The sequence below is a fragment of the Trichechus manatus genome, unplaced genomic scaffold (assembly GCF_000243295.1).
Source record: "Trichechus manatus latirostris isolate Lorelei unplaced genomic scaffold, TriManLat1.0 scaffold00001, whole genome shotgun sequence".
Taxonomy (NCBI): Eukaryota; Metazoa; Chordata; class Mammalia; order Sirenia; family Trichechidae; genus Trichechus; species Trichechus manatus.
Window position 1 is genome coordinate 29,008,883 of NW_004443937.1, and position 10,696 is coordinate 29,019,578.

The 10,696-nt window shown below is 58.4% G+C and overlaps 1 protein-coding gene across 1 annotated transcript; it reads left to right on the forward strand.

The window, feature by feature from the left end:
- Positions 1–529: 529 nt before the first annotated feature.
- Positions 530–4,406, forward strand: GNAT1 (G protein subunit alpha transducin 1). The gene is made up of 8 exons (XM_004368555.1): positions 530–638; positions 2,490–2,532; positions 2,640–2,781; positions 2,879–3,036; positions 3,120–3,248; positions 3,491–3,620; positions 3,943–4,096; positions 4,216–4,406. The coding sequence occupies exons 1-8, from the start codon at positions 533–535 to the stop codon at positions 4,404–4,406; spliced, it is 1,053 nt and encodes a 350-aa protein (XP_004368612.1). The 5' UTR covers positions 530–532.
- Positions 4,407–10,696: the final 6,290 nt, after the last annotated feature.

Sequence of the window (10,696 nt, forward strand, 5' to 3'; positions counted from 1 at the left end):
TATATATATATATATATACGTATACATGTGTATACAGGTACACACATGTATACATATATATATACTCACTTTACTGGTTTTGCTTCTCTAGAAAACCCTCCTACTGCTAGCTCCCACTCCTAGGCTCGAGGGCCTCTCCTCCCCTTTCTCAGGCCTACATATGTCTCCCAACTCTGGGGTGGGGGCAGAACTCTCTCCAGGGCCTCTCCTGGAGGGTTGAGGTGGGGCACAGAGGGTGCAGAGTCAGCAGTTAAGGGATTGGGGCCACGCCAGCCCGATTAGAAGGGTTGGGGGGCTGAGCGGGATTCACCTGTCCTTGTCTCTCATTGGCTCTTGGGCACCCCAGCCCCCAAATCCCACTAAGCAGCCCCCACCAGGGCCTGCACAGGTCTGTGGAGAGCCAGCTGGTTGCCAGCCCTGGGCCAGAAGGGCATCTGGGGAGGTCAGAGGCTGGCCAGAGCCTAGCTCTGGGGATCCCCTCCATACGGAAGAGTCACCTGCCCATCCTGACCCTTCACCTGCTTCTGGGACCATGGGGGCTGGAGCCAGTGCTGAAGAGAAGCACTCAAGGGAGCTGGAAAAGAAGCTAAAAGAGGATGCTGAGAAGGATGCTCGAACCGTGAAGCTGCTGCTTCTGGGTAGGGGCGTGGGCCCAGATAGGGTCATGGCCACCAGGTCAGTGGCCTGAGGGAAGGCAGCTGGCCCTTCTCTGAAGCTGGGATTCCTTGGGAAGCAGAATGAGCCAGTGACAGGGCAGGGCACAGGGTGGGAGTCCTGGCCGGACAAGGCCAGACCTGACCCGCCATGCCTCTCTACAGAGTGCCAGGCCTGAGGCAACCTCCCCAATGCAGAAGTGTGTGTATTTGTACAAGGCTCACTTTTGCCCTGCCTGGGCTCCCTCAGGCTCCAGCCTTTGGCTTGATGGGCCTGCTAGGCAGGGACTCAGAAATTGGTGACCCCATAGGAGCCCCACAACATGGCTGCTCCCTTAGGAAGGAGAAAGTCACAGTCCTCCTGGGAGCGAGGGGTCTCTAGGACCACCCAGACCCACAGGCAATGGCCCTCAGGTGCCACTGCTTTATTGGTGGCTGACCTTCAAAGCAGCTAAAGGAGGGGAGGGACACTGAGGCCCAGTGGAGAATAGCTAAGCCATTCCCATGTTCCCATGGGTAGTGAGAGAAGGTGATGCTCATCCAGGCCTGCCTCCTGGCCACTGTCTGACACCCTAAGGGAAATAAGAAGCTGTTTTAAGAGGGCCAGGCAGGCTCTACCCAAGCTCTCCAGGGTCTATTTGGCCAGGTGGCCATGGGCAGAGGGAAGGCAGGTTACCCCAGGGAAGCCAGAGAGGCTAAGCTGGGAATCCCATTAATTGTGCCCAGTGCTCACAGGGGAAAGGGGTTCAGTCAACTCTATCCTCCTCCTCACCCAAAGGCGCTAATTCCTTCTGAGCCTTTTGGATATCTCCCAGCCCCCCTCCGGATGAAAACCAAGGGTTGATCCAGCTCAAATAATCTCTAGCTGCAATACCAGAGCATTCCACAAGGTGGCACTCCAGGATTTATTTTGGCCTCACAAAGGCTGCGGAGCCCCGGGTAGCGCAAACCGTTAAGCGCTCGGCTGCCAACCCACCCAGTGGCTTCGCGGTAGAAAGACCTGGCTCCTGTAAAGATTAAAACCAAACCAAACCCGTTGCTGTCAAGTTAGTTCAGATTCATAGCGGCCCTATAGGACAGAGTAGAACTGCCCCATAGGGTTTCCAAGGCTGTAAATCTTTATGGAAGCTGACTGCCACGTCTTTCTCCCTCAGAGCAGCTGGTGGGTTCTAACCATCACCTTTCAGTTAGCAACTGAGAGCTTAACCACTGCGCCACCAGGGCTCCTCCTGTAAAGATATACAGCCTAGAAAACTCTATGGGGACATTCTACTCTGTCACATGGGGTAGCTATGGGTCAAAATTGACCCAATGGCACCTAACAATAATACCAGGAGTCCCTGGGTGGTGCATATGGGTAACGTGCTTGGCTGCTAACTGAAAGGTTGGAGGTACACATCCACCCAGAGGCATCTGGAAAAAAGACCCGGCGATGTGCTTCCACATATTCAGCCATTGAAAACCCAGGGGAGCACGCTTCTACCCTGACACACATGGGGTCGCCTTGTCAGCAACTGGTACTGGTATTCCAGGGTCTTAGGGTGGGGGTGGGGCTCAGAGACACGGTTGAGGTTGCCAATTCCCCTTGTTCGTCCCCTTCTGTCACTTTTCTGACATTTACAAATCCTTTCCTCCAGGGCTGTCAGACCTTACTTTGGATGGGGTTGGGGCAGGTGTGACTGGGGGTAGGGCCGGCATCCGGGCCTCTTCTGCTAAAGGTCTGCCCACCAGTCTACCCACCAGACCCGGGCTTGTTGCATTTCCCAGGCCTCATTGCTGGGGTGAGAAGGGAGGAGGGGTGATCAGGGTGACTTTGAGGCCCGGCTTCCCTTCCAGGTGCTGGTGAGTCCGGGAAGAGTACCATTGTCAAGCAAATGAAGTGAGTGCCCCTGCTCATCCCAAAGCCCCTGGGGGTTGGCATGCAAACTGGTCCTGTCCCTCCCCCACCACCCCACGAGGCATTGACCCTGCTCTCCCCTTCTGCAGGATTATTCACCAGGACGGGTACTCGTTGGAAGAGTGCCTAGAGTTCGTTGCCATCATCTACGGCAACACGCTGCAGTCCATGCTGGCCATCGTGCGTGCCATGACCACACTCAACATCCAGTATGGAGACTCTGCGCGCCAGGTGCGCAGGGAGGCGGGCTGGGTGTGGCTTCCGGGGACCCATGGCGCAGGGCAGGGCCCCAAGCCACGGTGATCATCACCCTTATCCCCACCTCCAGGACGACGCTCGGAAGCTGATGCACATGGCCGACACCATCGAGGAGGGCACGATGCCCAAGGAGATGTCGGACATCATCCAGCGGCTATGGAAGGACTCGGGTATCCAGGCCTGCTTCGAGCGGGCCTCGGAGTACCAGCTCAACGACTCGGCTGGCTAGTGAGCGCGCAGGCGGGGCGTGGGGGCTCAGGGGGGCCCAGTCACGCCCGCACCGCCCTACTCACACCCTCGGTCTTACGCAGCTACCTCTCCGACCTGGAGCGCCTGGTAACCCCGGGCTACGTTCCCACTGAGCAGGACGTGCTGCGCTCACGAGTCAAGACCACCGGTATCATAGAGACGCAGTTCTCCTTCAAGGATCTCAACTTCCGGTACGACCCCGCGCCCTTGCTCCCGCGGCCTGCCCTGGGATCACTGCCCCAAGGCCCCGCTGCGTCCCAGAGGCCCCATCCCTACGAGAGGCCCTGCCCCTTCTCGGCCACCCTGCCGCAGAAAGGCCCTGCCCCTCCAGATGTCCGTCCCATCCACACCTGACTAAGGGGAGGCAAGGGCGTGCCCTTGGGCGCGTGCAGGGGGCTCCATGCGCGGGTTCAGACCGTCACGGCCCCCGCAGGATGTTCGACGTGGGCGGGCAACGCTCGGAGCGCAAGAAGTGGATCCACTGCTTCGAGGGCGTGACCTGCATTATCTTCATAGCGGCGCTAAGCGCCTACGACATGGTGCTGGTGGAGGACGACGAAGTGGTGAGTGCCAAGCGGGACCTGAGTGTTCGAGGGGGTAGGCAAAGCTACTGCCCGCTTTAAGGGAGAGAAAGTGCTGCGAGCGGAGCGTCTGAAAGGGGAGGTTCATCCCAGCGCCGAAGGAAAGGAGGCAGCCAGCAGCCCCACCTGACGGGGGCAGACTCACGCTGAAAGCGTCCGGTTGGGGCGGTGCTCTTGGAGCTGTCTGAGTGAGGAGGCACCCCGCGTGCCAGGAGCCTGGGCAGCAGAGCTTGGCCTGTGGGATGGGGCCCGCGTGGGAGCGGCTGCCGTGTCCCCGGGTGCCCAACAGTCCCTGCCCCCCCAGAACCGCATGCACGAGAGCCTGCACCTGTTCAACAGCATCTGCAACCACCGCTACTTCGCCACCACGTCCATCGTGCTCTTCCTCAACAAGAAGGACGTATTCTCCGAGAAGATCAAAAAGGCTCACCTTAGTATCTGCTTCCCGGACTACGACGGTGAGACTCGCGCCCGGCCGGGCGAGGCGCCCCAGCCCAGCTGCACGGTTGCTGCCCGCGCCCCTCAAGCCGGGGGAAGGGTTTGAGGCAGGGAGTGAGAGACCCCTCTTCCCTGCCAGGGCCCAACACGTATGAGGACGCGGGCAACTACATCAAGGTGCAGTTCCTCGAGCTCAACATGCGGCGAGACGTGAAGGAGATCTACTCCCACATGACATGCGCCACCGACACGCAGAACGTCAAGTTCGTCTTCGACGCTGTCACCGACATCATCATCAAAGAGAACCTCAAAGACTGCGGTCTCTTCTGAGGTAGGGTTTTCTTCGTGACCAGAGGCGCTCCCCTGTTCAGCCCCTTCTTCTCAATACCCCAAGCCTCGCCCCCAGTCCTCCCCTCACCTCACTACTGCAAACTCCTTCCCAGATCACCAGGCCCTGCTCAGGGCTACAAGCCCCACCCTACCTGATGCTCCACCATTAACTTCCAGACCCCACCCCAGCTCTTCAGGTTCTACCCCAGTGCCACATTCCTCCCCTGGCTCACAAGTTTCACCTATTTCATTTATTTTGACCCAACTCCCCCTCCCTCCATGTGTCACAACTTCCAGCCTACCACCGCAATGCCCCTCAGCATAAACCCAATTATCTTGGGGCTCGGGGATACTGACTCTGTTCCCTTTTCTTTTCCCAGGTGCCTGAACTCATGTGCTTTCCTGGCCCTGAGTCCCTATAGCCCTAGCTGCCTTGTAGCCTCAGCCCCCATGACCCCACCACCCAGCCAGGACTCCTGGACCTCAGCCTGTGCCCCCACCAACCACAGACCCAGAGCCCTGATTCCTACCAACCTTGAGGCCCATACCCTTCCCTGTAGCCCCCAGGTCCCCCAGAGCCCAGTCCCCCCAACCCCAGCCCTGCCCTTCATGGCCTGGCTGCGCTGGCCTTCAGAACCCACAGCAACCAACCCCAGCTAGGAGCAGGCAGGACTTGGGGCAGCTGTAGCTCACAGTGACTCAGCAGGGCCCAACTGACCAATCTCTTGCAGCTCTCCCCACCCAGGGGCCCCATGATTCACCCAGAGGGTGTCTGGGCTCAGCAAACAGCCCTCCCTCCCAGGGTTTCATGAAGGGCAGGAGGCAGGCAGGGATCTCTCCTCCAGGCAGGCCCACTGCTTACCATCAGTCCACTCCAGCCCTGCCACCTCCATCTGACAAGCCTAACACCTGTCTACCCAGCAGCCAGTGGCTGTCCCTCCCAGCAGCTTCAGGGGCCCAAAGTCCAAGCCAGCTCTGGCATGTGCAGCCCCCATGTAGATGAATTAGTGAGTAGGAGCCCCTGGCGCTGGGGAGAAACTCAAACTGGACCCCTACCCACATGCCAGGCTCATAGTAACCTCCAGCCCCTTCCCCCACAAGCTCTGCCCCCTCTGTCCTTGGACACCAGATCCATGCCCACGTCACCCACCCACACTGGCCAAAGGGAAGGTCTGTTGGGGAGGGTACTGTTGACACCAACTGTGGCCAATGGTTAAGCAGTCCTGAGGGGTGGCTGGGGCAGAGTCCAGCTCTCATCGATCAGACCCAGGCTGAGAATTCATGACAGTATAGAGGCCTAGGCTGTGCCCAGAAGGCCTACCTCAGGTGGGGTCACAGGCAAACCCCGGTAACCTTCTTGTCCTTGCCAGTGGCTTCTTCCACCCTCTCCATTCAGGGCCCATTCCCCGGCAGGGAAAACTGAGGGCCATGCCTGAACCATCAGAGACTGAAGGCCCATGGCTCCCACTTCCCTGCTCCCTCCTCCTTCATCAAGCACCAAGTCCTTGCTGGTGCCCTTGGACTGGAGCCTGTGCTGCAATCGGGGACAAGGAGTTTCTATCTGGCAAGGCCATGGCATGATTTGCACTCCCTTCAGCTAGATGCACAGATTCAGCAATAAAGCTTTGCATCAGGCCCAGCTGTCCTTTCTGGGACCAGTGGGGAGGGCAGTTAACGATCACGAGTCATGGGCATTTGTTAAGTGCCCAGTGCTCGGCTGGACATGAAGTGGGAAGATGGTACCTTCCAGGAAAGAAGCAGCTGGCCTGACTTGGTGGGGGCCACCCTAAGGGGCGTGGGACCAACTTGTGCTTCTTGAGAGTGGTTCATGGAGGGAGAGGAGCCACAGGGAAATGTTCACAGGGACAGTCTTGGATCAAGGAGGAGTTTTGAGGCAGAGGCTCATTCAGACAAACAGTGGGTGTACAAATAAGGCTCGGGAGCATGGGGTTGTGGGCCACAGGAGTTTAGTGGAGCAGGAACAGGGACTAGACAGGACAGATGGACAGGTGCCAAATGCCAGGCTAAAGGCCTAGGCCTTCTCCAGAAGACGATGGAGCCCATAATGGAGACCTTTGAAGCTGGGACGTAATTGCAGGACTGAGATTAGGGTGTGGCACCCACATATTCCTGTGGGCTGATGTGGGCATGGGGGAGAAGAGGAGTGAGGCTAGGTCCATGAGACAGAGGCTTATGTCCTCATCACCCCCATGGCAGACAAGGTCTGCAAGCCATGAGGCTCAGTGCAAGGGTCTTGGTCTGTGCAGTTGACCAAGTGCATGGGACACCCCACCAAGCCAGGACTGTAGAGGAGGAATCCACTTGGAGGGGAAGATTCTCAAGTGTTGGACAAGCTGAGTTTGTGGGACCTGTAGGCAACGGGGGGAGATGTCCAAGAGGCAGACAGATACTTGAGACTGGACAGAAGGCAGAGCATAGATGGCATCCTCAACATCCAAGTGGAAGGTGGAGCTGGGAGCCTGGGCAAGAGGAGAGTGAGGGAGCCCAGAGCTTAGCACAGGAGGAACACAGAATGGGTGAGAGAGTGTCAGGGAGCCCAGGACGGGTTTGGGCAGCCACATTGGTGCTGCTCAGAAGGATGGGGCTTGGACCTGTGGTACTGGGTATTCTAGGCCTGGCTGAACTGGGGTTGTTTGTCTCTATGGACCCTCTGCCTGAGCAGTTAACTAGAGTAGGTGGGGCAGGGGAATGAGAATAGGATTCAGTGGCAAGAGACAAAGCAGAGGGCAGGAGGCCTTGAGAAGCTGGAGGTGGTGGGCTAGAGAGGGAGGAAGCTGTCAGGAGAGGTGGGGCACCAGGGTCTTGGAAGAAAGGTAATGACTTCCCCAGCCTTTCTGGGCAAGGGGCAGAGAGGAGTCTGTATACCACGTAGCGGGTGGACCCTACCTTTTAGGAATCCTCTCCCACATATGTTTCTGACCCCAGGATCTGGGATTCAGGACCAGGCTAGGGGTGCTGCCTGACCTCGAGCTGCCCCGTCCATAGCCAGCAAGTCGGGGGGAAGCGCTGAGTCCTCACCAGTCTGAAGCATCCTTGGCCCCACCCACTATACCAGTGTAATTATACCCTAAGGAGCAGGATCAATGAGTGCGCAATGCCTGATTCACAGCCCAGAGCAGAGGATCAGAGAGGGCTGGCCCACAAGTGGCACACAGCCACACCCCGGGCTCATAGGTGGGGTCATTTATTGTGGGCACCTCCAGCCATCACCACCCCTGCCTGATCTGTAACCTCAAGGTGTCCCTGAGGGCCCCCACAGCCTGCAGCTCTGGCTCCGGCAGGACTAACCTGGCCCAGCCACCAACCAGAGATTAGACAACCCTGGCGGACAGTTAATGTCGCTGACATCAGGGCCTGGTCGGGTGGCCACTGGGGGCTTGGGCCCTCCCCACGGGCAATGGCACAGCCCAGGTGACCTGAGTTCCTTAAGCTGCTTCAGTGGCCAAAGGAGCTGGGGGTCAGATCTCACAGGAGAGCAAGCAGGCGGGCCAGGGCTCTGAGACAGGCCTCGGCCAAGAGATCACAAGCTCTGGGAAGGGCTAGACAGGAGGGTTCCCTGTGGGTCCCCTCCACACGTCTACAATCCTGTGTTGTGCCACTTAACCCATGCTCATGCTGAAGTGGAGCCTCCAGGCACCAGACCGAGTGGAATATAGTCAGAAGCTGTGGGTGTGGGTTCTCATACCCTGCGGGCTGGTGTGAAAACCACCCTCTCCTGGAAGGCCTTCAAGCACACCCCCACCCGCCCCAACCTGACTCTGACCAAGTGTCCCTCCCTCCCCTGGCCCTCCATCTGTCAGTGCTAATCCCACACTCAAGTTGCCCACCTCCAGTCCTTTGGGCAAGCTGTTTCCTTCATCCAAAGTGCCCTTTCTCTTCCCCACCCTGTCAAGTGCCTTCTCTCCCCTTAGCAGAGCCAAGCCTACAGCTGCTTCTCCGTCCATCTTTCTCTGATTCATGCCCCTCCAACCTGGCAGGAGCTTTCCCGTCTAGACCATCTAATGATAGCACTTGGAGACACTGAGGCTGGGACCATGTGGGTGGGATGGTAATAGGAATATCTGGGTAGAGTTCTCAGAGGTGGTCCTCCATTTGTGTGTTGAAGGACAATTAGGAGTTTGCCAGGGAAGTGGGACAAGGTGGAGAACCTTGGGCCCCGGGAACCTCGAGAGCAGACGCACAGGGGTGTAAAGGTCATTATGTTCTGGGAACAGAAGAAACATGCATGTGGCCAGTTGGGCAGTGGAGGAGGTGGAGAGGGGACGTCAGGGCCAGCTGAGTGTGAGGCAGGGGTCTGCGGGGTGTCAGATAGGCAGTGGATAGAAACGCTGGGCTCAGGGAGAATGGAGCTGGAGGGGTAGATGGGGCACGGCAGTGAGCGAGGGTCTTGGAGCACTGTGTGAACGGTGGGCCTGCAGAGGTAGAGGCACGGTAAGAGGGGCTGCCTAACTAGAGACTGAGCAGGTGCGAGCCAAGAGCAGAGAGCTGCCTGCCGGGACTGTGGAGGGAGGGCCTGAGGGATGCTGGGACCCTAAGTTCTGCCCCACTGTATCTGGCATTCTCTTGGGCCTGTGTCTCAGTTTCTGGAAGACCAGGGAGTGGAGGCAGAGGCTGGGATGAAGGACCTGAGATACAGCTCCCCCACCCTCCATCCCAGGTGGCTGCCTTCAACGCTGTGGTTTCACGGATGGACATTCCCCCCAGTCTCTGAGACAAAGAGCCCAGCAGCTCTCAGAGCCCCATCCTGACTGCCCAGCTGTCCGGCCACCGCAGGCTGGGCTGGGAGATGCGGCAGGTGGCGGGAAAGGCCTCGGAGCCGTGTTTGCCCTGGCCTAGCAACAACAAACAGCTCCTCCCCCAGCCTGGCCACAACTAGCCTGGCCCAGGTACCCCAGAGCACACCCGCCTCTGGGCCTGCCAGAGCAGCCCAGCCCAGCCAGACCCTCCTTCCCCCAGTCTGGTGTGAGGACTCCAATACCCACATGTTGGGTGACCTTGAAAGCAGGCCTGGCCCCTCAGGCCTGGAGTTTCCACTGGGGACATCCCAGTCTTTGCATATGGTTTCTGTGAGCATCCAGGGTATCTGCAAGTGGGAGGTGGGGACAGGCCTGAGAGACCCTGAACAGCACCGCTCCTATCTGACAACCCATGGAGAGCCCTCAAGCCCCTTGGGAGAGTGGAAATCTGGGGGCCTCCATGACCAAGGTGAGCGCTGATCTGGAGAGGTGGGAAAGCCAGTCCCTCCCTATTTCCCAACACCTGGCAGCAGCTTGCGTGGTCTGAGGTTTTCGGGGGGTGCCACTGTCCCAGTGCCTTTTTCTTTAGCCCTCCCAGCCCCCTGGTACTCCCAGCCAGAGCTGAGCCCCCTGCCCTTTGCTCACAGCTTCCTCTTCACTCACTGTCCGCAGATCAGGGAAAAGACAGAGCCATTTCCTTGTGACACAGAGGGAAAGTGAGGCACACTGATGCTTGGCTGTGGTGGTACTGTGCGTCAGCGGGAAGAGAATCCAGGAGTCCTGACTCCCAGCCCAGGGCAGAGGAGGGGTTGGGCCTGTCCTCTGAAGGCAAAACGCCAGCACCAGGAAGAGGGACAGAGAAGTTCAGCTTGGCTAGGAGAAGCAGAGGCCATGAGATTAATCGGATCAGAGCTAGTGGCTAAGAAGCAAGGGAGACAGCTGTCCTGGAAGCCCCCCCACCGCCCCGGCTCACCCTAAAGATCGACACCTCCCCCAGCTCTCTGTTGCCTGAGCCTGGGGCCTTGACACCCACCACACACCTCGAGCACCAAGGCCCTGGGTGGGAAGCAGGGAGGATTGGGATAGGAGCCTCCAGCCAGAAACCAGGCCACTCAAAATTCCCTCCTTCCAGGGCACCAAATCCCATCGCCTATTTCCCATGGACAGGTTGACAGCGTCTCCTACACTTTAGAAGTAAAGAAATGGGCATGTTCAGGGAGGTCCCAGGCAAGGCTGAGCGCAAGCCAGTCTTTGCTTCCCCCCTGTCCTCACTGCCCTTGCCCCCACCCCCGTTTCAGTCTCAGTGTCTTCTGGGTATGTGAGGTGAAGACAGACGAATTGCTGAAGCCCCCACCCACAGCATGCCTCTGGTTGGGAAGTGTGAGGCAGGCAGAAAGAGTATTTTTTTGTCTTGAGTGATGCCTGCAAGTCCACTACTCAGAGCACTCCACCTACGTTAAGCATTGCCCTGGTCCCACTCCTCTTGGCTGAAAATCCCCCTCAGGCTGCAGGAAGGTGAGGGCAGAGGATTTC